Source organism: Hirsutella rhossiliensis (assembly GCF_020360975.1).
Source record: "Hirsutella rhossiliensis strain HR02 chromosome Unknown scaffold00001, whole genome shotgun sequence".
Classification (NCBI taxonomy): Eukaryota; Fungi; Ascomycota; class Sordariomycetes; order Hypocreales; family Ophiocordycipitaceae; genus Hirsutella; species Hirsutella rhossiliensis.
Window position 1 is genome coordinate 2051245 of NW_025408667.1, and position 26149 is coordinate 2077393.

The 26149-nt window shown below is 56.5% G+C and overlaps 6 protein-coding genes across 6 annotated transcripts; 3 read left to right on the plus strand and 3 right to left on the minus strand.

The window, feature by feature from the left end:
• Positions 1 to 2167: 2167 nt before the first annotated feature.
• On the minus strand, positions 2168 to 3976 carry HRG_00238 (uncharacterized protein; the record flags this gene model as incomplete). Its single annotated transcript, XM_044858709.1, has 2 exons — positions 2168 to 2247; positions 2347 to 3976. 2 exons carry the CDS (start codon positions 3974 to 3976, stop codon positions 2168 to 2170), a joined length of 1710 nt encoding a protein of 569 aa, XP_044725109.1.
• A 979-nt stretch (positions 3977 to 4955) lies between these two features.
• Positions 4956 to 7895, minus strand: HRG_00239 (putative serine esterase; the record flags this gene model as incomplete). Its single annotated transcript, XM_044858710.1, has 6 exons — positions 4956 to 5989; positions 6137 to 6874; positions 6941 to 7047; positions 7135 to 7291; positions 7373 to 7637; positions 7716 to 7895. The coding sequence occupies 6 exons, from the start codon at positions 7893 to 7895 to the stop codon at positions 4956 to 4958; spliced, it is 2481 nt and encodes an 826-aa protein (XP_044725110.1).
• Positions 7896 to 9978: 2083 nt separating this feature from the next.
• On the plus strand, positions 9979 to 10563 carry HRG_00240 (uncharacterized protein; the record flags this gene model as incomplete). Its single annotated transcript, XM_044858711.1, has 1 exon — positions 9979 to 10563. The coding sequence occupies one exon, from the start codon at positions 9979 to 9981 to the stop codon at positions 10561 to 10563; it is 585 nt and encodes a 194-aa protein (XP_044725111.1).
• An 822-nt stretch (positions 10564 to 11385) lies between these two features.
• On the minus strand, positions 11386 to 12865 carry HRG_00241 (transcriptional regulator of RNA polII, SAGA, subunit domain-containing protein; the record flags this gene model as incomplete). Its single annotated transcript, XM_044858712.1, has 4 exons — positions 11386 to 12092; positions 12151 to 12256; positions 12307 to 12596; positions 12643 to 12865. The coding sequence occupies 4 exons, from the start codon at positions 12863 to 12865 to the stop codon at positions 11386 to 11388; spliced, it is 1326 nt and encodes a 441-aa protein (XP_044725112.1).
• A 541-nt stretch (positions 12866 to 13406) lies between these two features.
• Positions 13407 to 16092, plus strand: HRG_00242 (spc97 / spc98 family domain-containing protein; the record flags this gene model as incomplete). Its single annotated transcript, XM_044858713.1, has 4 exons — positions 13407 to 13543; positions 13599 to 13993; positions 14060 to 14249; positions 14298 to 16092. 4 exons carry the CDS (start codon positions 13407 to 13409, stop codon positions 16090 to 16092), a joined length of 2517 nt encoding a protein of 838 aa, XP_044725113.1.
• Positions 16093 to 25111: 9019 nt separating this feature from the next.
• On the plus strand, positions 25112 to 25351 carry HRG_00243 (uncharacterized protein; the record flags this gene model as incomplete). The annotated part of the gene is made up of 1 exon (XM_044858714.1): positions 25112 to 25351. One exon carries the CDS (start codon positions 25112 to 25114, stop codon positions 25349 to 25351), a length of 240 nt encoding a protein of 79 aa, XP_044725114.1.
• Between the last annotated feature and the right edge of the window lie 798 nt (positions 25352 to 26149).

The following is a 26149-nucleotide window of genomic DNA, read 5'->3' on the forward strand; positions in this document are numbered from 1 at the left end:
CAGAAACGAAGGCTTCGGTATCTCGAGCAGTTGCAACAGGCAGCTATAGGTCCCGATAGGCCGGATTTGGCGCGATGCTGGATGGATATAATTAAGCGATGAAAGGTCAAGTACATAACATGCGCTATTTACGGCAATTAGAGCCAAAGTCTCCGACCTATGAGTTCGAGGCTTGGGCCATCAGGAAGCATAATTTGGCCTCCCGAGGGCGTTGGCATCTCATGTTGTTGTGTTGTGTATTACCGTCCAGCGGCCCTTAGGCTGCTCAAGTCTCCGCGAGGGAGCACAGGACGTGCTGAGCTAGGCTACCGTGAGGTAAATACAGGAAATTCGTCCCAGAACACCGTCCGCAAAGCCCACCAGGCCTATACAGAGTCCAAAACATCCCGCGCACAGCGCCCTTGGTCCGTCCCCTGTAACAGACCCCCCCAGTTGCCCATCCAGCATTTCATCGGCTCCTTGGCGCTCTGTGTCAAGCCTGTCACCCGTCAGCGGGATCTTCAGGCGCGTTGGTCAACTCTTGGTTTCGGCAGAGAAACCCCCTTAGAAGGAATCGGAGGCTGGCTTTGCAGCTTGCCTTAAGGGAGAAAAACCTCCGCGACCAGCCACCGTTGTTTAGAAGGGCGGACCTTCCAATACCCACGGCTCCTTGGTTCCGAAGAGAGCCATAAAGGTCCGAGTGGCCGTGTTGTCGAGACCGGCTTCGCAGAGGAATATAAACTCTCCTAAGGTCTACCTCTGTGCTGTTAGGGTCACGATAGACCCCGCAGCAAAGCGCGGTCGGGTAGCCTATAGATCCTGTCCCGGCTAACGAGCCGCTAACAGCTCCGCGGGATAAAGAATTTGTACAAGGAGAGTTGTCTCGGCTGCTTGCCAAACCACACAAAATTCTTTAGGGTATAACGGCAAGCGGGTGGGGCGCGTGGGATAAACCGAATCCACCATTCACCTAAGTGCCTATACCCAGAGGACCCATGGAATACTCGCAACAACGCGTCGGATCGACGCGTTATTATGTCTCTATACACGTTCTGGGGCCCAAACCGGCTGTCAAGCACTCGAAGCTCCTCTGTTACTTCTTCTACGAGGCAGTCTACCGATCTAAACGAGCCGATATCGTCGACCGAGCAAACGTCCGATTTAGAGCAAGCACTCCAGCATCAATCTACATGTCCTCCGCACTCTCTCTCTCGTTCCCAATTGACTGGGGCATGCTTCGGCGGCACGATGGCACCGTTCTCAAGGGCATACACTTCTTCCCTCGGCTTGGCCCCAAGTGGCAAAATGTATGCATATGCAGAAGGTCGGCAGGTGGCAAAGCTTTCAGCGTACGAAGCCTCAGGACAAGGGGTGGTTGCCCTCCTCGGCATCAGCTTTGGAAGAAGAAGGTAACCAACCTCTGTAAGACCTGCATCGGAGAGAGCAGCTCCCAGGACGTGGTACAACTGACCGACCGACTCGCCACTCCTCTTGTTGGGAAAACTTGGTAAGGTGGCACAAGGTCTATTTGCTTTGCAGGCTTAGACCCGTTGCATGGGCTGTTGGTGATGCTTCCGCCCGTAGCAAGGGTACAAGGAGAGCCTACTGGTTCCCCCCATAGGGTGGGAAATGCGAAATGTCGCGATACTTCCAAGCTCCTTTGAAGTAACTCGATTCATCAAGTATGCATTATCAGGCGCAGTCTTGTTCCTGTTCAGCACAGGGGCAGCCGGGCACCCTGACCGTTCGGTTGCGGTCAGTGCGGTCAGGGGCATAAGCAGCCCGTCAGTGATGTCAGTGGATACCGATCACCTACGGTGTCCCCCCGTCTCACCCCCCGAAAGCGGCCTCGCACACCCGGGGCCCGAGCTCGAAAGCCCTGGGACAGGCGCCCCAACGGACACCACCCGGGGGCCCGCGCAGCCGAGCGCCGGACCGCTACCGCCACGCCTCCTCGCCCGACACTGCATGGCACTGGACGCAACCACCCGCCAAGGGGCGTTTTGCCGGGACCGCCCCTAGGCGTCACGCGTCGTCGGGTCCCCTGACCACCACGTACTGCGGGCCGGGATAGGGTGTCCCCGTCGGTCGCCGGTAATTACGGCCCAGCCGGCGGGCGCACCCCTCCCGGCGGCCGACCTTACGGGGCCCAACCAATGCACCTCACGGGGGCCCCAACCAATGCACCTCATGCTGGTCTCCCGGCCACGCAACGGGCCCAGTGGTTTGGCCCGCCGACGGTCAGTGAGAAGGGGCTGTACTCATTGGCTGGAGCGGAACAATCAGCGGCCAAGCGCAGGCGTCTGATGGGCAACCCCCGACCCGATGACCCCACTGGTCTGTAGCGTGCGTCGGGGACACGCGTACCAACCGCGTGGCAGTAGCACTCAACCCGGTTGTCGACCAGCTGGTTCCCAAAGAGGTCGTACCACCAGGCCCGCTCACTGTCACGGCAAAAGTGAAGGATTTCTTTGCCGCCCAGCCCGCCACACAGATATACAAGGGTAGGCAAGCCGCGCTGGTCGCAGTACGACCTACCCGACCACGCATCCGGGCCCGGCCGTACTAGTGGCGGTGCAACCACCTTCCATTTCTCCCCGTACAGCCCGGCGGTGCGGCCGGTTGAATCCCTCACGCCCCATGGCCTCGCAGACAGCCGGCGAACCACGGCAGCGTCTGGCTCCGGGGCAACGGGTCCGTGGGCCAGCCCGTCGCGCCGCATACGACCGCATGCCACGCGCCGCCCCTGCGGGAAGCTTGTCCAGCGAAAGGGCCCCGTGACTCGCCCTCCTGGATTCTTGGCGTATCCGCGCCCGAGCGCCCGCACGTTGGTCGGGAAACAGTTGTGAAAGAGCCCGATGCCCTCGGTGAAGCCAGCATCCTCGTAGTTGACGGATGCCGGCCCGTCACCGCCACAAACAGCCAGATGTCTAATGCTCGGACCGTCCTTGCACGCCAGGGTTACGTACGGCACTCCACGCGAGGTGCATGCGTTCTCGGAGTTGGAGATGTCCTTGTCCTGAAATGCCTCGACCCCGATGCGTGCCCTGGTGCGATCGAGCTCGCCCCGGACAAGCCCCGACTGCGGTTCTGGAGCCGTGGACACGTTTCTTGGTGACCAAGGGTTCACGCCCCCGAGTTGGAAGGAGACCTCGAGCCGTTCACTTGCCGACGGCGAGTAATCGGCGCCGACGACTGGTGAACGCACCAAGCGCGCCCGCCCCACGCCGCTGGCTGGACGGTACGGGGTCGGCGGGACTCTCAGCCCCACGGGGTGGCAATAACAGTTCACTCCCTCGTCAGCCAGCTGGTTCCCGTAAAGGTCGTACCACCAGCCCCTCACGGAGTCGTGACAGTAATGGACCAGCTCGTCGTTTCGTCCAAAGTTGCACAGGTAGACCAAGGACGGCAGGCCAAACTCGTCACAGTATGAAGCCTCGCCTGGTGACGGGCGGCCCGACTCTTCGTTCCCGGCATGGACCTCGAGCCAGTCCGCGTCGTACTCGGGCGATTCCCGGCCGCTCTGATCGCGCGTTCCCCAAGGCGCCGTTACCTGCCGTACCGGCTCCCGGGCTGTGGGCGGGTGGGCGCGCCCGCCTGTCATGCCGGGGTCTTTCGTTGGCCACCCGCACAGGTTCAGCCGGGAGATTGGATACGAGACAAACCGACTTATGCCCGGTGGCCCTGGCTTCCGCGCCGTCGCCGTGTAACCCCTGCCGGGAGCGCGCACGTTCTTGGGGATGCACCCGTAAAATAGGCCCGCACCATCCACACGGTTGCCCGCGGGGTCTCCAGCCACGACCCTCCCGTCCACTTCACACACTGCGAGGTAGTGGACCGTCTTCCCGTCAAAACAGGCAAGGGTGACGTATGGCCTGCCCAACGGAACGCACACACGGTCGGTTGCCGAGAAGTCGCTGTCAACGAACCTGTCCACCGCGTTCGGCTCTGCAGCAACCGTGCCCATGAAGCAAACCAGCACCGCCAACGCAAACATAAACCCCGCGGGGCTCGCCGCCACTACCCGACGAGACAGCGGTCCCCGGCCCCCAAGCTTGGCCCCCACTACAGCGACCAGAGCTCTCAGTGTGAGCCCACCCACCGAGCGCAACACATCAGTCATACAATCGAGGACATGCCGGGGCGCCGACGGCCGGTCCTGAGATACCGCCGGGGTTCCTGGGGCTGGGCAGGGTGATGTCTCCTGGTTCATCCACAGTGATGCAGACATCTTGCCATAAAAATAGTACAATTGGCAGGGGAGATATTCAGGGCATTTAGTCGGCAGGAATACAGTTCCAAAGGAAAGAGGTGATAATTAATCTTTTCCTAGCGGGAGTTGCCGTCGTTCGCCGGGCTTTATATATACTACTCAACGAAATGATAGAATTCTCACCTCTAGAAATGGCAAACAAGTACTCTGCTAGAATGCTGGGGGCTAATTTTTATTACGTGAAAAGCCCCTGATAAGCGAGGGAGGCGAGCCGCTGTCTCTGCCGTCATGTCATCATATTCTTCGACCGCCTACTCTAGCCTTAGTCAGGCATGCTATAAAGGCTCAATGATTGGTTAAGTATTCCAGATGCCAACTAACTCTTAGCTATTATGCCCGCTAAACAGGCATGTCACATTACAACAAAACTGAAACGAAGCTTAAGTTTTTAGTGAAACAAATAAAACAGAGGTTATGTTTTAGTTTCACTATATAATTCCAGTGCCGTTGAAACATCATGCCTATAGCTGCGCCGCAGCTTCGCCACATAATTAAGGTATATATTTATTGTACCTTGACCTAGGACCCTTGGTAAACTTGCGGGAGAGCCCCCCCCCGAACCTCTAGGTCCGGCCGGCGTTCGAAAACAGGCAGATGGACAAGTGGACACAAGGGTCTATACAGTCGAGCCATGTGACTGAACAGTCAGCGGGTCAAGTTGATTCCCTTGACCTGTAAGAAGCCATCAAATCGACTCTATGGTTCACTTCGTCGACTTCACACCCCCCCTAGTGTTGACGCTGGGTGAGTGCCAAGTCTGCGCCTTGTCCGAACGGTTCGTCTTCCTATTGCTGCGGGTGGCCTTGAACTTACCCTCGTCCTCGTCGCTCTCGTCCGCGCTATCTAGCCAATCCGTCACATTCCACGTCACCCCATCAGGCTCCATCGGTGCGTGTGGCGAGCTTGCCTGGCATTGCATCTCGGGCAAAACGACGTTTCCGGGCTGATGAATCCGAGGCCGCCGCGTTTTTTGCAACGCCTCAAGCTGCGCCAGCGTGTCCTCGTCAAGCATCCGGCTCGTGTCGTCCGAGGCGCTGTTTTCAAGATTGGCCCCTTGGCGGTCCGCCTCGGTGACGGCCGCGTCGCTAAAGTGCGTGTCTACCAGGTGCTTGATGACCGGCCAGCCGTAAGAATTGACAAACATGCGTCGGACCGAGATGTTGTTGTGTGCGTCGGGCTCGAGCTTGACGAGCACCTTGCGCCACGACATGTCGCGGTGGTAGCTCCTCGCAATCTTTTCCTCGACGAGCATGTTGTTTTGTCTCTGCGCCGGCGCCGGCGGTATGTCTGATGGAAGGTACACCCGATCGTGCAAGATGGTTTTGGGGCGCTTGTTGGGATTAATGAGAAAGTTGACATCCGCCACGGCTGGGTTGAGGAGGTCTCCGACTCCCTCAAAGAATGAAGTCGTCGGCGGCACTCGAAACTGCTCTTCGCCTTCTGATGGACCATTAAGCTCTCCAGATCCGTCCCTGGATGGCAATTCATCGAGATTGAACGTCTGCCCTCTGCTGAGCATCTGCGTGTGCTTTCGCGAGATGAATTTCTCCTGACGCGCGTCTTTGGCGTTGGCCTTGAAGAGCTTGAAGAAGCCCGCAAGGGGTGCGTTTGCGGTGTAGCCCGAATGTGAAGGCAACGCAGCATTGGCAACCAAGGCCGTCGCCGGAGTAAACGCCGTTGGACCCTCGCCCTCCATCATCTCACGATTCGACGGCAAAGGAACCATTCCCATGTAGTCTTCAGGGATGATACTGTCGCGGCTGGGCTTCCATTCCCTCTGGTCAGGGGTAACCAGGTTGTTTCCCATTATTTCGTGCCACCCGATGGCTACTGCGCTCTCGATGAGACCGGCCTCTCTTCGCGCCCTTTCAACGCGCTCGATACTCTGCCAGTCCAGAAAGAGGAGACTGCTCGTGCGAAGCGGGACAATGCCGTCGTTGACGATGTTTCCATATACGGTTCGGTTTTGGAACTTCTTGAGAGCCGTGTGGGCCGGCCCAGTTGGCAGGATCCGCAGCAAGGGCTTCGTTTCCGGTCGAACATTGCCAAACGCCTTTGCCGACGCCTCCGTCTTTGACCCGACAAAGGTACCCCATCCGCTGCGCGCGGCAGTCATCGGTCCCCAGCTCAGCCCCAGGTCTCGCCCGCTCCGCCCCACGAAGCCGGACTCGAGGGCGAACCGGACATAGAACGGATTCTCGTTGCTCACGCCCAGCAGCGGGGAGGCGAGGGTGATGAAGTTTCTCGGCTTGATGAGGTCGAAGAAGCTCGGGCAGTGCTTCTGGATGTAGGCGATGGCGTACGTCTGCGTCGGGCCGCCCAGCGAGTGTCCGATGAAGCTGATGCTCGTGATCTTGTACGACCGCCTTTGCCGGCCGCGGTACTCGTGGGGCATGTATTTGTGTGCACGATGGTGGTGAGGGTGATGGTCGCCGGCTATGCCTTGTGCGAAGCCCTCGTGGACAGCCTTGCCCGTCGGGAGATATGGCTGGTCCGGGTAGGTCATGGACAGGACGTACTTGGCAACCCGTTTGCCGAGAAACTTGATGCCTCTCTGCGTCTTGGTCGCATTTCCCGAATATCCTCGAACAATGACCTCTTCGTCGTCGTCGTCGTCGTCGTCTTGGCTCGCGGCGCTTTCTTGAGCTTTCCTTGCCTGGGCGTCAAGCTTGGCTTGCTTTGCCGCACCATCGATGCTCTCCTTGAGGAACAGCATGTCCGCCCCCATGGTACTGTGTAAGCCGTGCGTTATGATGACGAGGTGGACCTTTTTCTGCTTGCGCGACTCATCCTTGCTGTGGCCTCCAGCTCTTCTCCCGGCACGCGCTTCAGTTGTGCGCTGCTTGTGATGCGACCTTGGCTTCGTAGCCTTTCTCTCTTGCCGTATTGCATGCGGGTCATAGTCATCAGACGAGGTAGCGCCTGTCTCGACGTGGCCCTCATCTCCAAGCTGCTCTTGGCGCGGTTTCGGCTCCTTGTTGCCCAGAAGGGACGGCGAGTTCCACAACATTGCCGTATCCTCAACCTTGAGCGTCAATGCTTTGGAAAAGACACCCGAGGATGACATAAGGCTTGGTTCACCATGGGATCTCATAAAGTACTGGTGCTCTGCAAGCTTGCCCGGCGGACTGCTGTTCAGGAGCATCGAGGACGAGGTGCTCGACTTGAGCGACTCGGGATTGGTCGCAACCATGACCTCGTAGCCAACAACGGCTGACGTGGTGAAGATGATCTGGGACGAAATCTCAATCACCCAGCTGACTGTTGCCTCTTCCGAGCCTGGCCCCTCGTCCGAACAAGGATCGGTCGCCGCCGTAGCCGCCTGTCGTATCTCGTCCGGAACCCGCAGGTCGCAGTTCCAGTGGGCCCCGGCCTTGACCATGGGCTCGAATTGGGGCACGCCATTAGAACGTGGGTTTTCCAACTTCTTGAAGGGATTGAAGATGGACGGATAGGCGCAAACCGAGATGGTGAACGGTCCGGCCAGAACGGCAGCGCGCAGCGTCGCGGCCGATGTGTTGCGGATGCGGACGTGGAACTTGTCGGGCGCCGGCAAGGCACTGTCCCTTGACGGGGTGTAGGAGACGGTATAGCGCACAACCTCGCCCACTTTGACTCCGCCCGTCTGGTGAAGAAGCAGCATAGTGTAGGATCGAAAGTCGCAGGCTTGCGTATCGATGGTCTGTAAAGACAGGCCGTGTTTTGCGCGCAGCCCAAAGCTTGGCGGGAAAGGGGGTTTAAATTGCTCCAATCTAGCGCGGAGACACTTTAATGCTGGAAACAAACTTGCAGAGAGAAGAAGATGGGCTGAAGAGCAGAGCAAAGAGCGACGCGGTATTCATGCCAGATGGTAACATCATTGTCCGACCTCATCAATAACCCGGCACGGAACCCTCGGAAGCGCAGGATACAAGATTTCGGCTCGCACCCGGGGCGGCGACTGGGGGCATTGAGTTGCCGAAACTCGACCCCAGCCCTCTGAAACATGCTGCTCGGACGAAGTCGGTCCAATCGCAAGCTTGCTGCCAGCATAGCTCGAGCTCTCCCACATGCGAGTCAAACCAAGGCCCCAAGTCAGTGCACTTATGACTTTGGCCTCGGTATCAAGGAGGCTCGTGTCCTTGTTGCGGTTGGCTTGTGCTTCCGCCCCGGGGCCCCGGCATGCCTTGCAAGGCTCATACCCGAGACGCACGGCCTGTCAGGAACGTCAAGATTGATTTACAGGGAGAGCTACCTTCTCCAACTTGTGGGCAAAATAATTAATAGTGGTTCCTTTAAAAATGATGCAAAGTGTCCCCAAAGACCATTGAAGGCTAGTCCGGCCAGGGCCGCCGCACGTTTCGTCTCACCACCCGTCACGCCGTTCCCCAATGAGACAGCAGTTGCTTTTGGCACAGGGTTACCGGTGAAACTTCGTGATCAACCGACGCCGGCGCATAGACGCAGCTGCTCCCCAGACTGAGCATGTGCGGGATGAAATTATCCAGAGTTCATAGCCGCAAACGCCAGTTTCCACGAAGCATGCCGTTGAACCGCGCGGAAGGGTAAGTAGGTGTGGACGGTTAACACGACAGTGAAGATGAGTGCGTCTAGCCGAGGATTGGCATCTGCTCAGGCCCAGAGTCCCCTACCACACCAGGTCAAACGATCGGGGTAAACGAGACAGAACGCTGAAGTGCTCGCTTCCTTAAGTGGCCTGATGATAGCCACCGGGGAGTCAGCCAAGGAGAAATTTCTTGGGCAGGAGCGTTGGTTTATGTACGATGATGGAGCAGGATATAAATGATATCGTCACAAAACTGTCACACCACTGGCACCTATGCCTTACAGCAGTCATCGACGTGATTCACAACCCAACGACCATGCAACTTACTCAAAACTTCAGCAATACAATTGTCGCGAAGACCATTGCGCCACGCAGGCAAAAGTGGAACGCGCGCTCCTACAGGTGCGCTGCAAATGACACATATCTGGCAACCGCGTCTTTCCCCGACAACAATAATCCACAAAGTTATCTGCATCAGCTTATCGGGGGATGAGCTACTCCACAAATGAACTTCTAGCCCTTGATTTAGAACTCCTGTATCCACGGGGTTCCTTGTCGATCCACCAAGCCAACCGTGTTTGTCATGATCGTTCCATGCCTCTTTGATACGTAGAGCAATGCTTGTTAACGTCAAATGGTATATCCACAGCAACTTCGTGATCGTTCCTTGAAATAATCACATGCTCCTCTGGGCTGCATAAGCCCAGTAGGTTGTTGTTGCAGCATTTGAGCGCCGGCAGCAGACGCAAAGAGCTTCGTTCACCCAAACGACATGAAGCAAGACGTTGAGAATCTAGCCGATAAGATTCTGTTAACAGGACAAAGACTTATAAACTATACCAATAACACCTCCATATAGGGGTGTCCCTATTTTGCTAGTGGTCAAGTGGTATTTGCTATGTTTGACAGATTCCTAGTTCAATGGCATGAGAATATGTTGCCGGTTTGTATCAGCCCCCATCAGCAACTAAAGGACTTATGTCCTATCAAACGCTGCCCGCATCGGCGACATACTTCCTGTCACGTGCGTCTGACTCCTTGACATCAACTGTTGTCGACTTTCATCTTTCCTACGTAAACAGCTCGCAGTGCTCCGATGCCATTACGCACCGATAGGCGGCTGAAATCTGAAGCCCCGTACGAAATCCGAGGCTGGGGTGTCGGCGACGATCATTTCGACATGACGGTTCGCGTCAACGGATTTCGCTTCGCAATCACAGTGTCTCCCGACTGCTTCGTCAATTTCCCCCGTGCACTTGAGCTTTTCGGTCAAATCTTTGACAAGATTACTGCTGGAGAAGACGAGGACCCTGAAGTATGGACCTATGGCGAGCATGTTGCCGATGTCTTTGTCCCAGCTTTCACAAGGCCGGCGCCTCCGATGCCTCACACCACTGGCAAGTTGACGCTCGCCGACCTTGGAGTGCGAGACTCCTTTAAATGCGAGTATTGGGTCCTCGACGAGAAACCCGTCGCGGGTGCTGTTACACAACATGTGTTGGAGGATATTCCACCGCCAGAAGAATGGGACATGCGCTCCCTCCAGTCCTGCTTCTCCATTTTCGATCCTGCAGACACCGACGTCCCGTATAGTGATGGGAGTTGCATTCACGATATCATTCCCCGACAAGTCTTCGTCAAGGACAAGGCCTTCTTCTATCAAACGTGCTGGTCGCCTTACGATGCGCTTGATGAGGTTGAAAAATACGCTCGCATCCACGCCTCGGGCCTGTCGACACAGATGATAATGCCGTCATCGATCTAGAAGGCGGCACGACAAGGGGCTGGGTTGATCGCGACGTTGGGGGGTTCTGTCGAGTGGGATCTACAGGGTCTGGAGAGACTCGTTGATTTCATCTTCAATGATGAGTCTCCGCTCCGCCTTGGGTATGCGTCAGACGACGAGCTTAGCGACGGATCGGCTCAGGATGATTTCTTGTAGCGTAGCATCGCAATGATTCTCACTTCCATTGCACAGCAGCAATGCCCTGTCTGTCGCAGACTGAGTACATAGAGCGCCGGGCACCCGTCTCGGCATCCTCCTTGCCCTTTCGAGCCCTCGAATGCGCATGTTCCCTTCCGATAATGGCAAAAGCAACTTTCTTCGCCCTTGGTGGCCCTAGGCCCGCTCTCAGGCCCCTCGTGCTGAGCTGCTTCCGGAAAGCTCCGCGGGTATCGTCCGTACAAGTACAAGCCATCCAATCGAAACGAAACCTCTCCACGACTTTTTCCTCGGGTCCTCTACCCTGTCCCCGTCGCCATGTTCTTGGGTAGACTTGGAATATCCAGCGACGCCCGATTTTTCCCTGCTGGAAGGACCAAGGGATGTAGAAACCCTGAAAAGAAAAGCCCAAAACACACAAGACAGAACTGGGCAAGTAAACAGAAGCGATAAAGAAACCGTACCCCTGGCGCCATATCGAACAATGCAAATGCAGCATGCATCCCGCCTCCTTGAGGTCCAGGGCCGTCGCCGCATACCTGGTGAACGCCAAATCCCGGTCCTGTGCCGAGTCCAATATTGCCTCCGCGGGCTAGTCGAGGGCCTTGTTTCCGGTCTTGGCGTGGAAGTGCCCGTCATCCCAGGCTAAGATCCCACCGCAAGGCACGAGTCCAGTATGCCATCTAGCATATCCATGTCCTGGGCGTCTGTGCCATCCCACCACGCCTCAGTGTCAACGTCCATGGCATCAGAGTGGCCATTGGGAAGCCACGCGTCCTTGCTGGTTTCGGGGAGCTCTTCGACTTTGGGGGGCTCTCCGTTCATCCACGTGTAGTCGTTCAAGTTCTCCAGCTCACCCTCCCGGTATCCAAAGAGCACTTGTGTCATCAAGACCGGGAACTGCGCCATGCCCGTGTCAGACATCTCGAGAGCCAAGCGCATGTCGGCCATGCCGAGGGGTCCGCGCTCGCTGGCGGCTTTGGCCTCGACGGGAAGCAAGCCACTCTTGTCTCGCGTAACTTCTCCCCGCAAGGCCGCCTCCTCCTCCTGACCGAGTTGCCGCTGATATTTCCACGTTTGGATCCACGTTGTCCCGATGCCGAAGCCAGCACTACCAGAATCGCCGGGGCCGTTGCTTCGGGTGCGGCTGAAGATCTGCGTCAAGACCTCTTTGATGAAAGTCTCGGTCGCGACACACATAAGGTGCGGCGCATCTGCCGCGTGGCCACCGGTCAAGCCAGCCTCGTAGCTGATGGGAAGCATCCGTCCCGAGACCAAGCCGACGTCTGGAAACTCGCCCGACTCTACGGCAAGAGGTTGGGCAAATCGCTTTCGGATTTCCAGATCAAAGTCTTATGTGGGCTGTCAGTACCCCGATCTTGGCGAGAGCTCGACGTCTCCGAGACTCACTCATCTTGTTGATGCCACCAGCGGCGCTGGATGGCACTTCTGCGACGGCCGATGGTCTTCGATACGAGTCGGCAAAAACGTTGGACAGAGTCTCGTGGGGATCGTACTAGGCGCGTGTTTAGCAAGGAAGATGGCCGGACCTTTATGGGGGCCTACCTCGTTTTGGAGCAGATCCTTGATGCGCCTGCGGTCTCGCGCAGGCAGCTGCATCACGTCCCCCTTGAGCCTGCGCTCGGCCGCATCACCTGAGACGGGTTTGCTGGGCGCGGGCGCCATGGGCTTGTCGTTTGCACTGACCCATGGCGCAATGCCCAGGTCGGGCATCTCGCGAGTCACATTGCCGAAGATGGCGGCGATGAGCTGGTTGTGCAGGTGGTCCTTGTCGCCATTGTCACCGCTGAGGATTGGATCTATGCGCTCCGAATACTCGACTTGACTCAGGCGGCCTAGTACGGTGAGTAACGGCGCGAGGTTAGAGAGGGCGTTGCGTACCGATGAGGAACTCGGCCGTGGCCTCCTTGTAGACGGCCCATTGCTCACTGCCGACGGCCGACTTGAGGGCACTGTAGAGGGGCTCGAGGTCGATGCGCGCGGGGATGATCTGGCTCGACTTTGTCGTCTTTCCCGCATTGAGAGACAGCGACTTGTTGGACAGGACCGGAGTCGAGAGAGTGACGGTGGGACGGCTCAAGGCCGCGGGGTCGATGTCGGGCATGATGGCGACGGGGGTTAGAGGCGGATGCGTCGCGTGCAGCGAAAGGGCAACGCGCGACGCGCCAACGGGCTCATGAGTTGCATCAAACGGGTGTCGGCGGGGATGCGATCGCGGGTCCGATTTCAAATTGATGATGCGGGCATGTTGGGGCCGCAAAGTCGATGGCGAGATGCTGGCCCTTAACCGTGGGGAGCGAGGTCATTGATGGGTTGAGGTCGAAATTTTGCCGACAACTAGAACGCTGGCCGGTGTCAGGGCGGCCCCCGCTGTAGCTGGTACTAGGCGGCCGCGCCAACGGCGGCCGAGCATCGAGGTCACGAAAACCTGTCCGCAACCGTCAGCCCGCATCCCTTGCCCGGCACAGGCGCCGCCTGGCTGCTGGTACCCGCCGTCTCTAGAAGCCTTCCCCAGGTCGCGTCTGGCGCGTCTTCGAGATCCCTGTTCCCGCATCGCACTTTGTTCATACAACGGCTCTGATCCTCTCGACCGCTCCCCTCGAGCTCTGCGTCAAGCTCTCCCTCCCCTGCGCGACTATGCAGTCATGGCTCCCGATCGCATCGCCAACGCCATCGACAGCCTCATAGCCCACCTGGTCCCTCAAAACCCGCGCGAGGATGAGTCGGCGGCCCGGGAGCGCCACGATGCGTGCTTTGCAGTCGTCAAGTCCGTCATAGACAGGTGAGTTGCTTCATTTTGCAATCCTCTGCTTTCCTGCTGACCGCTGCTGCTCCAGCCCCCCGAGCCCGGCCATTTCCTCCGACGTCAACCACGCCTCGGATCTCATCAAGCGAAAGCTCATCCAGAGCAACCCCAGCCAGGCGCTGCGGTTTTCCAACCTCTACTCTCGACTTCTCGCCCTGCCCGTGCTCGAGCACAAATGGGCCATCCTCTACCTCCTCTACCAACTCGCCGACTCGCCCGATCCCAGCGAACCGCTACCCCCGAGCCCAATCAAGCCGTCGGCGCCCAACTATCGCGATGCCGTCGCTCGAGACGCCGTGGCACGTCAAGGCCGTGAACCTCCAAGGGCATCGGCCTCTGTTTCCAGGTTCGAGGACGAGCAATTCAAGGACGCTTTCCAGCCCGAGGGATTGCCCAGGTTTCCTCCAAAGGAGGCCAAGCAAGGCGGTCAAGACAAGGGCTCCTCGCAGAATGCGCCAAAAAGAGATGTCTCTTTGAAGTCGACTCTTCTAGCAGACAACTACACCGAATTCGACCCGCCTGAAACCGTCATGCTGCGCGATCTGCCCTTTACTCTCCAAGGCCTTTCTTCCACGTCTCTACCCTTTCTAAACCAAGATACCCTCAAGCTGCCGCCGACTCTCCCCCTGCCATTGATATCTATCTTGCACACCCTTGCCGAGCCCGCTCTGCTGTACCGCCGGCTCGATGAGTTCTGTAAAAGCTCGCCCCAGGGTCTTCTCGGCCAAAGCTTGCGTTCCGCCATCGGCAGCGAGCTACGCTCGTACCTGAGCTTGATTGCCACGCTCGAGGGACAGATTCGGAGGGCACTCTCATCCTTGGACGAGAATTTACCCCGGGAAGGCATCGGCAAAGCCGGCGTCACGCTGAAAAGATGCGTCGTGTGGACTCGCGAAGCCACCATGGGCTTGCGGCTGATGTGTCTTATCGCGGAGGAGTCTGAGGACAAAAAGGGTGGCCAGCTGATTTCACTTATCCACAGCTTCTCGTCGTCACACGGAGATCCTCTCGTCGCTGCCTTTGCCGAACGATTACTGGGGAGCTTCACGGGGCCGTTCTATAACATCCTGCGGCACTGGATTTATGATGGAGAGCTGGTGGATCCGTATGCCGAGTTCTTTGTCAAGGAAAAGACACCGACCGCCGACGACGCTGCCAAGAAGAAGGGAGCCGGCAACGTATGGGAGGACAAGTACGACATTGATCAAGCCATGATCCCGACCATCATTACTCAAGATTTCGCCCACAAGGTATTCCTGATTGGCAAATCGCTCAACTTCATCCGTCACAGCTGTGGCGATTCGCTCTGGGTGGAAAAGTACTCCAAAGCCGCTTCCAAGGAGCTGCGGTACGGCGACACGGCCACGCTCGAGGCATGGATCGACGAAGCTTACAAGACGACTATGAGGCGTCTCATGGAGCTAATGGCCGACAAGTTCCACCTCTTCGACCACCTCCAGGCCCTAAAGAGATATATCCTTCTGGGCCAGGGAGACTTTATAGCCCTACTCATGGAGTCGCTGGCAGCAAACCTCGACCGGCCTGCTGGCGCCCAGTATCGTCACACCCTCACCGCCCAGCTGGAGCATGCGATTCGGGGCTCGAATGCGCAGTACGACTCGCCAGAGGTGCTTCGCCGCCTCGATGCGCGCATGCTGCAGCTGTCCCACGGCGACATTGGCTGGGACTGCTTTACCCTCGAATACAAAATCGACGCTCCCGTCGACGTCGTGGTAACGGAATGGGGGAACCGGCAGTACCTCAAGGTGTTCAACTTTCTGTGGAGGATCAAGAGAGTCGAATTTGCATTGCTGACCACGTGGCGGAAGTGCATGACGGGCTCTCGCGGTGTCCTCCAGAACTCGGATCCCGTGGTGATGCAGACGTGGAAGTCGACGCGCGGCGTGCTAGCCGAGATGATTCACTTTGTGGGCCAGCTGCAATACTATATTCTGTTTGAAGTGATTGAGTCGTCCTGGGGTGAGCTGCAGAAGCGCATCCAGAAGGAAGACTGCACGCTCGACGACCTCATCAAGGCACACGAACGCTATCTCGACGACATCACGCACAAGGGCCTCCTGGGGGCCAAGCGGCGGCAGCACGGCACCGACGAGGACGACCGCGCCTCATACCTGGCACAGCTGAGCGACATTCTGCGCTTCATGCTCAACTACCGAGACTCGGTCGACGGGCTCTACAGCTGGAGCGTCTCCGACTTCACGCGGCGGCAAGAAGCCGACGTTCGCGGCTCGTCGCGGCTCGAGGCCATCGACGACAGCGCCTTCGGGAGCGGCGTGTCGTCCGAGTTCCCCGTGCTGCGGGAGCGGCTGCGGCAGCTTGGGTCCTCGTTCCGGACGAGGGTGCAGATCTTGCTGGGCGACTTGGCGTACCAGCCCGACGTGGACATGCGTTTCCTGGGGGTGGCGATGAACTTCAACGACGTGTACCAGCCGGCGAGGCGGAAGAGCAAGATGGCGCTGGTGCCACAGACGGCCGGCACGTCGGCAAACACGTCCAAGGGATGAGCGTGCATGAGCGCTTGAAGCATCAGGCGAGAGGTGTTGACAAGGCCGCGTGGAGCCCTGCTGCTTTGTCCGTCTATCTTGATTTTCCTATTTGATGACGATTCGATGTCAGGCCGTCAACGGGATAGGAGTCAAGGGACCGCGACTTTGTTACTGTAGCAGATTCGCCGTCTTTTCTGCCTGTCCCCACACGGTGCCTTGTAGTTAAGAACTGATGGAGGGAAACAACAAAACGCGTGACGGCATGAGCTGTCTACAATGGACTGTCCCAGCTGGGCTTCACTCGCGCAGGTGAACCATGTTCCCTTTAATCCTCCCCGGAAATATTATCAAGTGGCCCAAAGAACGGAAGCGACGGAGAGATCATACAGTACATATCCAAGACATAGCCAAGTGAATAATCCATTTTAGGCGTCAGCGGTGTTGAGGCGGCGCAAGGGAATAGCTCGACGTGTTGTGCGGTGGTGCAATCTGGCTCACCAAATCCTGGGGAATATCTCACCTGCAGGAGAGTGATCCGTCCTTGTTTACGTACGGAAGCGGAGCCGATGCTTGGAAGTTGAGACCATTCCTTGTTACCCCAGCTTCCCCCTCTCCCCTCCCTTTCTTCCTCTCAATACTGTACATGCCTTTCTCTTCTTCCTCGCCGTTCCTGGACGGGCAAGATCCCCGGTGGTGCACGGGGGTGTGTAAGAGGAGAGAGGTAGGGTAAGCCGGACGAAATGGATGCGGAATGCCTTCATTTCCGTCCTTGTGGTGCATGCCATCTGGTGTTTAGGCTGCCAAAGCCCGACGGCGGCGGAAGTACGAATACAGACAGGCTGACAGACAGGCAGCCTATGACGCAGGGTCGTTGGTACGAGCGGTCCTTTTGATCTCGCCGACGAGCTGACAACTGGCCGTCTGGGCTCCGTTGCAACGCAGCTAACGCAACGCAGCTAACGCAGTAAAACCCCCACGGGGAAAGGGGCTCTGCTCCATCATGTACACGTCAAGGCCAGATATTGTCGAGGAACGGCCAACCTTGTGTACAGTACGCGCCCGGACTCGCCAGCATCCATCACGGTAGTCGAGAAACCTGGGGTTGGCTGAGGCGTAGGATTAGGAAACGGGGTGAGAGGAGGGAGGAAGGGAGCAGGGAATAAGATGGGTGATCCGGGAGCGCGGGCCTAGTTCCAGAAATGGTACGGGGTTGAGCAAAGCGTACGAACAAGCTGTCAGATCCTTTTTCTGTTTTCTATGGACTCTGATACCTGTTTCTTTACCTTACTTACCTGGAACGATGTACTGTGATTGCTGTGTGTGAGAACTGGGATGTTGTTTTCAGTTTTCCATCTGAACACTCCCCCTTTTGCTGCTTCGCCCACCCCCTCAATTCTCTGCCTGCACTTCGTACTGTAGGTACTTATGAGCTCAGTCACTGTACAGAAGCTCCCCCTCCTCCGCAAATTCTCAGCTCTTCCCCAACAATGAACCCCGGCAAAAGTCTTAAGACCCCCCCCCTCCCACTCAGCCACTCACGTCCCCCCCCCTGCCTTCGCTGGGCAGTATTCGTATTTGCTCCCTTTTTCCCCGGTTGCTACTGTGAGTTGCTTACTGGGGCAGAAGCAGCTTGGGCCAACCGGCGCAGCTGCAAGCTGAGAAACAGAGGGAGGGGGAAGGGAAGAAGCATTGGGATTGGAGGGTACGGAAGCAGATGTATGGTATGATGTGACTTGAGGTGCCTGGGTGCTACGAAGTGATACGAAGTACTGTTCTCGCCAAGAAAATCGAAAAGCAAAGATGTTTTCATAGAGGTGCTTTTTAAATACGGCCTTTCTAAAAGTTATGTATGCGTACTTCGTACTTGGTCGGATATAAAAAAGCCACTAATTAAAACCGCGGAATGCAGCCTTTTCCCCTTTTCGTCACGCTCTTCGTGAACTCGAAGACCTCTTCTGCCGTAGGACTCTAAAGCACGCTCGCCGCTACCTCCGGAGCACTATAATGAGAATACGGACTTATAATTTACAGGGTCTCTTTTTTCTCTTCTCCCTAGGGTGGTTGCGGGTGTCTGCTATATAAATAAAAGCTGTATTCCATGCTCGACCCAGTACATGCCCACTAAGTCTACTCCCATAGGGAAAGGTCGATAGGTATTATGTAGTACTATTAAATAATCATTGCCGTCCAGTCTTCGGGTGACTTATACGACAGATACTATCCATACACTCTATAGCAACCCCCTCCACGGCAACCGTCGACTGGTAAACTGGCCGAGCGCTCTCGACTAGTAAACCTCGGGACGATGACAGTCGAGTAGCTGACCGAGCCCAGCACTTCCGCCCAAGCCAAAGTTTCATCAACGTCTTTGGAGATCGGTTTCAAAATGTTAAAAGGGCTCTTACACTTAAGTATTTTAACATATTCGACCGGCTCCTAGGCTCTCAGTCTTGCAACACCTTGGCCAACTCCTCCGTCAGTCCCAACTCGCCCTCCAAAGCTTTTTTTATGCCCTTCTCGGCCACCTCTTTAGCAGCCTTCAGTCCCTCTGTCGAGGGCATGAGCTCAACTTTCTTAGGAGGAGTGGGATCTGTCCAATTCCCCACGTAAGGGTTCAGGCGGTCCAGCTTAACGCCAGAGTTTTCAGCGATTGTAAAACAGGTATCACCGTATTGGGCTATGTGCGAGGCATCGCACTTGACTGGCACAAATTTGGAGACCCAGATTTTGTCTCCAGGATAAAGATTGATGGCCCGGGGAGGCCGTTCCACTGTCTAAGATTCTGCAGGGAAACCGACTTGTCCACCGAAATCTTGAAGCAGTGATCTCCAGGCTACATATTGTAACCTTTATCATGCTCGCCACCTCCACCGGACGTGGCTGTCTCATGCACCCTTGTGCAAGGCACATTGTATAGTTGCCCGGGGAAGATGGGGCAGCTGGCGTGGTTCGTGATGCTAGGGTTGAGGCGGTAAAATTCCTCGAGAGTTATGCCGTATTTCAACACAGCAATGGCCCAGCAGCTGTCCCCCGCGACGACCGTGTACATGCAACCGTGCGATCGGGCGCCGACGGCCGCGAAGGCTGACAGAATGAGCCCGCCGAGGAGCCAGTGTTGAAGAACAGCCATGACTGGGCGTCAAACGGGGAAATCAGTTAATCTGAGTAGATATTGTAAGACGCTTGACGGATGAGGTTGCAACCAAGTCCTCCAGCCTTCTCGGGTGCGCTTTATTTATACATTTTCTAGCTACGCTGTTGGCCGAAGGGTCATTTGGAGCAGCGTGGAAACTTTCGCACTGTCGTCCTCATATTTGGCAAAATGGCTCGTCGGTCTAGTTGGCGCAGTAATGCTCCAGTCTTGCCCCCCTGTTGGGTCAATGCCGGCACTTCGCGCAATTCGCCAAGGCTCTCTTTGATGCGAGCTGCAATCAGGCGTCTTTGACAGACCATAGTCACCATCTAGAAAGTCCAGGCCCAACCTCTGGATCTGGATCTAGGTGAGCGGCGAGACGTTGTTACCAGAAAGCCATATGCGTGCCCCCCGGAATGCACCATGGCACGTCGCAGCTCGATATCTGGCCAAGCTTTCCTTATGAATAGAGTAATCCTGACTCGCGCGTCCGCGCTTGTTCTCGGGACGAATGCCCAAATGTCGCCATGAACTTTTACGTGGACAGCTCGGTTCGGGCGTAACAGTGCGTCTCGGCGATGAGCATGGCGTGCCAAGTCACAAGATAACCGTTGGGCCGCAGCACAAGTACATATGATATGGATAGATAGTACGTACTGATGCGATATATCTTCCAAGGTCATTCTAAAATACAAATGCTTAGTACTGTATAGAACTACCCGTACGACGTCCTTATTTCCCGAGGTTTGCGCCAGACAGCTTCTGTGAAGCTGGTTAAATACCGCTACACCGGGCAAAGTAGGGGCACCCCCATTGGAGGTGTTATTAACGCGTATTTAAAGTTCTCGTTCTGCTCTGACACATCCCCTAGGTTGATGGCTGTACTTGTATGGCCAGCAAGCTATCCTCAGAGCCCAATAGGGGCTTATCTGGCAATGTGTATACTGTGAGGTTTAGGAGACATAGGTAACCCCCCTGACAATTGGGTTAGGCTTTCAGACACCACAGCGCATTAGAACCTCCCCGGGGGGTCAAATAGAGGACCAACTAGCTGGCGTAACTTCCGGAATGGATTTTTTAACCCTCGCTAATCTGTCTGGCGGGGACCCGCAACCGGGCTTATAATTGTGAAGCTGGTTAAATACCGCTATACGAGGCAAAATAGGGACACCCCTGTTGGAGGTGTTATTAACGTGAATTTAAGTCCTTTTCTGCCCTGACAGCTTATTATGGCTGGTCTTGCGGTGAGTTACGGTCCCAGCCTCTTTATTAGAGATGGTAGTTGTGCCCGAATAAAGATGAAGTCGGCGTATGCTATACAAATACGGCTATAGAGTTTAGTATACCGCTACGGAGTCTCCTGGCTCGATATCATTTGCCCCGTGGGCATAAATTCTAATGCGGGCTACAAAGGCGCCTGCCCTGCCGCCCTGCTTAAACAGGCAGATGATTAGTTCAGGCTGTAAAAATGCGACTGGCGGTTGACAAGCAAGAGATGGCAGGTGCCCTGGATAATTCGGCCGTGGAAGCGGATGAAAGGACTGGACGGACCGAGGCGGACGGGTTGGCTCTTCCAAGCATGGCCAGGCTGTGTCTCGGTACTGTATCCTCGGAGCCGGAGCTTCCAAAGCCCCCCACACTGTCTTGACGTATCATTTGGGGCTTGCCCTCTCCCTCCCTCTCTGACTAAAAACTCCCTGCATTCTTCAATGTCCGTAGCCAAGACTCTAATGCCTTGTCTCATTATGCTGTGGGGGAGAGATGAGCTACTGCCGACATTGGCTGCAGCAGACGGTACATGCCTGTCGCTCACAGAAGAAGAGGCTATCGTGAGAGACGATGACTCTGTGATGTGTATGCATTGCATGATGATGATGAAGCTAGAGAGGCCTTTGCGGTGGTCTTGAGTGGTCTTGATCCCTCAAATTTCCTCGCAGCTGTCGGTCACGTGCTGGCTCATTCAGATCACGTGACAGGGATCGCCGCAATGCCAGTACCGATACCGTACCGCGAGACACTCCAGCTGGCCCGTGGGGGTAACGAGTAACTTAACTACCGTACTGTGCTGAAGTCACCACAACGAATACCGCCAGGGGCTGCTGGGATTGTGTAATAAGCAAGAAAGGCTCACTGCTGCAAGGGGTTCCGATCCGTCCGGCCCGGGAGCCATGACGTGCATCGCCCTCAATTTCATTCTTCTTCTTTTTTCCAACATTTTATTGGTGCGTGCGTGTCATGTTTACATGGGCGTGGACCGTTAAAAAGCCTGCATAATTAGGGGATGATGCATGGCTCGGGTCTCTTGTCACCCCACTCCCGCTCGGCATCAGGGGCGGGGCGAGGCGAGGACATTCCTGGACCGGATTGCCATGGCATTGACCACCTTTTCTTCTCTTCCTCTTCTCCATTCTGTAATCTACTATTTTTACACATGTCTCTGTGTTCATTCCTCGACCCGTCAATGCCATGAGACTCGCCCTCCAGAGCGGCCGAGCCGGCCTGACGGCCAAATTTCACGTCTGGCCGCGCGCTCATTTCGGGCGGTGCGCAAGGGAGTCCAGACTACAAGACGCCATCGAGGGGCCAGTTACGGTACACAGGTCTAATGAGGGCGTGCTTGCACATGCCAGCACTACCAAGTGGGAAGGGGGGGGTGTCTTGGACGAGAAACCTGGGGAAAGACGGTTCAGCCATTGATGTGTGTGCGAGGCACACAAAACGGCAAGACACGAATACTGCGCTTATGCATTCGACATCCCGGTGAAGACAGCAGAGGCTTCCCCCAAGCTTGCTCCATGGGGAATCCCGGCTCTGGCTTTCCCATCATCCGCAGCACGGCAAACTGTGCATGCGTATGAGCACCGTGTTTGGAAGTCGAAGAGCCGAGCACGCGCTTCGCGAGAAGACAGCCTCCCTCTATGATACCACTTGCTTGACAACATCGGCACGTACCTGGCAGACTACCGGGCAAGAGTTCCGAAGACCTACGTGGTATCAATGCAAGCGCTTGGACACGCACGTTGCTGCCCCCGGGCAAGTCTTTGAGGACTGTGGGGGGGCATCAATTCGGCTACCGGCCCGAGCACGCGAACGGTGGCAGGCCGGCTGAGAACATTTCATCCTCTGCTTTAGCTTGGGAGGTCGATGCCCACTTCGTTTTGCGCTTGGTGTGCGCTGCCGAGGCAAGAGAGTAGCCGAGACATTGTACTAGACTCGAAGTTATGACTGCGTATATCCGGGTGACCGTCTTTTCTGCCGGTATTCCCGGGCGAGGAATCTCATTATACATCCCAAGTGCATCGACGAGAGCCATGTCGGAGAGAGTCGGGGCCGGGCGGGGGGTGTCTTGTTCCGCCTCTGCAGCTAGAAAGCCGTTCAGGGAGCCACTCGGGACGATCATGCAAGAGTCCTTCTGATGGGCCAAACAAATGTGTATGTAACGAGAGGCATATTGGGCCTTTGTCCCCAAAGCTTCTTTGCCCCGGGTCACGGTGGTTAGGCCTTGACGGTTGGGCCTGTGGAAACAGCCACGACGAGCCGCCAGAAGCGAACACGTGAACTCGTGTGTTTACGATGAAATGAATAGACATTAAGTTTGGTGATACCTTTTGCTTGGGGTAGAGGTGCGCAGCGGATCGACATGTTTGATCTACTCAGAACACCACGTGTCGCTCTCTGCGGTGGGTGTAGGGGAGGCGAACGTCTATTCACCTTGCGCGCTGCGAAAGTCGGTCCACGACGACGGCCGTGAGCAAGGACATTAGGGTTCTCGTTTTGAACTGACATGGGGCGAGTACTGAAAAAGAGAAAAATGGCTTGATCTCCATACGCACTCTGGGGAGCCGGGCTTCATCGGGAAGGCCAGCCGGGACAAGGCCTCCCTCTTCCAGCTCCTCCCCCCGGGATTGCCCGTCGCAGGCATACTGCAGCAAAGCTAGAGGGCCGTGTGCATGCTGTTCTCAAGGAGATGGACGGGTATGGACATTGGCTACGAAGCAGCAGGTTACGCACTATACGGATCCCCCACCTCCCTACTAATCAACGGGATGGCTTGTACAGCACAGCAAGAGCGCTCGCCTTGATAAGGGCGTGGATGGATGGAAGTTTAGAGGGAACAGTCCGACGATTGGCTGTCTGGACGAAGGCGGCTTGGCTCAAAGGCCTTGGTCCGGTTTGCCCGAAGCGTGCATGCGAGAGACACTGGCGTGTGCCAGGCGTGTACGACGATGCGGATGGACAACGGTACGGGATGAGCCAGGAGGGAAGGACATGTATTCATTCGTTGCTTGATGTATGGCGTGCCTCTGGTCGTGATAAGGGCTTTTGGTAGGGCTCTGTTTCGTCGGCATCTTCTGCCGCGCTTGTATGTATTTACTGAAGCTTCGAGTATTTCTACTACACTCAGGATGCCTCGTGTCGCCTTGCAGACTGGATGCGAAGATGCCTCGATAGAAGCCTGCCCAGGGGGTAGGCCGAGGATTCATGGCCATCTTTGAGACGGACGGAGTGAAGCGGAGGCAGTTCGATGAGTATTACAGTACGATATACAGTTGATTGCCCGGCAGGCTACAATTGCCCAATGAATGCCGAGCTGACGCTTTCGGCCGAGACTTCTGGAAGCCCGACATGGCCGCTCGCTTGGCATTCCCCTTGGCCGGGTACCTAAAGCTACACGTTAGTACACTACACGTCAGTACACTACACGTCAGTACACTACGCGTTAGTGCAGGTCTGAGGGCGCATGGGACGGCACGCACTTGGACGCTTCGTGGTCGGCGATGGCCTTGTCTTGACATCAGCAGTCCCATCTTGGGTACTCTGCCGAGGAATTCAGGCACCGACGCCAACGACGTCAAGCACAGCGTCTCGTACTGTATCATCGGTACCTCAGATATTCGCACGCCTGTCGTGGCCGTAGCTCTCTGCCCCGTACTCTCCCCCCACCCCCATCCTTCTCCCTCCAGCTCCAAATCCCTCTTTTCTTCTTGGCCCTGCCCTTCCTTCCATTCAAGGGCGAATGGGGAAAGTAGGAAAAGGGAGGCGCATCAATATCTGTATTCGGCATCCGCACGCAAACAAACAAGTACCTGGACACCCTGGCCTTTCCTCCAGTCGCGTCGGTACGGTACCTCGGTACGTGTACTGCTACGTTACCTTTCTTCCCCAGTCTTGGCCAACCGTCTTGTCTTCCCCAGGATTTCATCGCCCTCGGTCTCGCTTGCGAACAAACCCTGCACATTCTGAATCCTTGCTGCACCCCCTTCTCCTCCTTCCCAGGCGCCTGTACAGATACTTGCTCGACAGGTAGCTTGAGCCGCGACAGCTCGAGGGAATAAATTCACTTCTTCCTTCTCTCCCCACCTCCCTCTTTCTCTGCCTCTTTTTTTCCCTTGAGCGGATTGTGTTTTGCGTTCTCGACTCGACACCTCCGCTCGAAGCTTGCGCCGTCCCTCGTTTTTATAACATAAAGCTAACCCGCCCATCCCTTTTCACCATCATCCAGCCAACCTCGCGCGGCCTCCGCCACGCGCAACCAAAAACACTGTGCTCGCCAGACTTTGACTTTGTCTTGTCAAGAAGCGCTCGGCTGCTGTGGATCACGGAACCACCCGCCAACCCTCCATTCATCAACGTCTGTCACATCTGTTGCGTTCGCATCAGACGGCCCCGGGCTAGGCTCCATCAGCTACCCACAAATCGACACGCAAGCTCTCCCGCCGGCATTGTCTAGCAAACTCAAGACGCAATTACCGACTGAACAGTACGTAGGCCACCCCCGAAAGCTCAGCGCACAAAACCACCTTTGGCCCCGAGCATTCAAACGCTGACTGCTTTGCCCATTGCAGTTCGCTTTACGCCCCGAGAAACCAAACCAGAATCCCAATCTCTTGCCAGCTGTGCACAATGCCGAGCCCCCAGGTCGCCTCGCCTTTGGCGCTATCCACGTCGCCGCGCAACAACCTCCGCCTTATGACGTCGCACGACCTGTACAACAGCCTCAACGCGACGCTCACCTCGGGCGACAACCGGCCATCGACGCCCGTCCGCCGTATTCAAGAGGATGACTATACCGTCCCGGCGCCGCCGCCTCCCAGTCCCGTCAGCTTTAGGGCTGACCACTGGCACGTTCCCGCTCGTCGCTGAGCAGACGATGCCAGCGTTACACCACAGCATGAGAGGAGCCCGGCTCCCTCGCACACTTGAATTTGGAGCACCTCGCACATGGATAGAACGGACCATGGGTGCGGGTGCATCTCTTGGGTCCGTGTACACTCGAGACACCTTGACGGCGTTACGGCAGTAAGCAGGGATCACAGCCAAGCGGGAAAACTGGCGGTCACGGTAGACATGGACAAAGAAGGCATATCGGGTAGATGAAGAAACACAAAAGGGGTTAGGAGACCAACGCAAGGAGATATGACTGGCCTGCTGGCCCAGTCTCGGCCGGCGCTTCACGGTAAGCACAAAAAAAATACGGGAATATAGGTTCTTTGTCTTCAGCGGCCATTGTTGAGGGCCACGGGAGGCCATGGCTCGTGTTAGCCCTTCCCGCTAATGAAACCCTCTCATCACGGGCTGGAGCTTGTCGAGTGGCGCCTTTGCGATGCGGGCGGTGATTTGTTGCCTGCAGCTTGACCGGACGCAAGCTGGAGAGCGGACGGAGTAGAGAGAGGAGTGATTGGGCCAAAGAGCGGGCGGTTACGCGGTCACCGACATACAGCTACAGGCATCGAGAGAGGCCTTGCAGCAATGTCGCAGACAAGGTAGCTCCATGGGGACTTTCTCCCTCGCTTGATAGTGAGGAGCGCTGAACGAACCATGCCAATACCATAACGTGCTTCAACGTTAATTGCGTGATGCGTGGTGCACGGGTCGCGGGAAATGGGCGACTCTGTGTGACGCGTGGAAAATGCGCATCCGTACCTAACTTACAAATTGCGC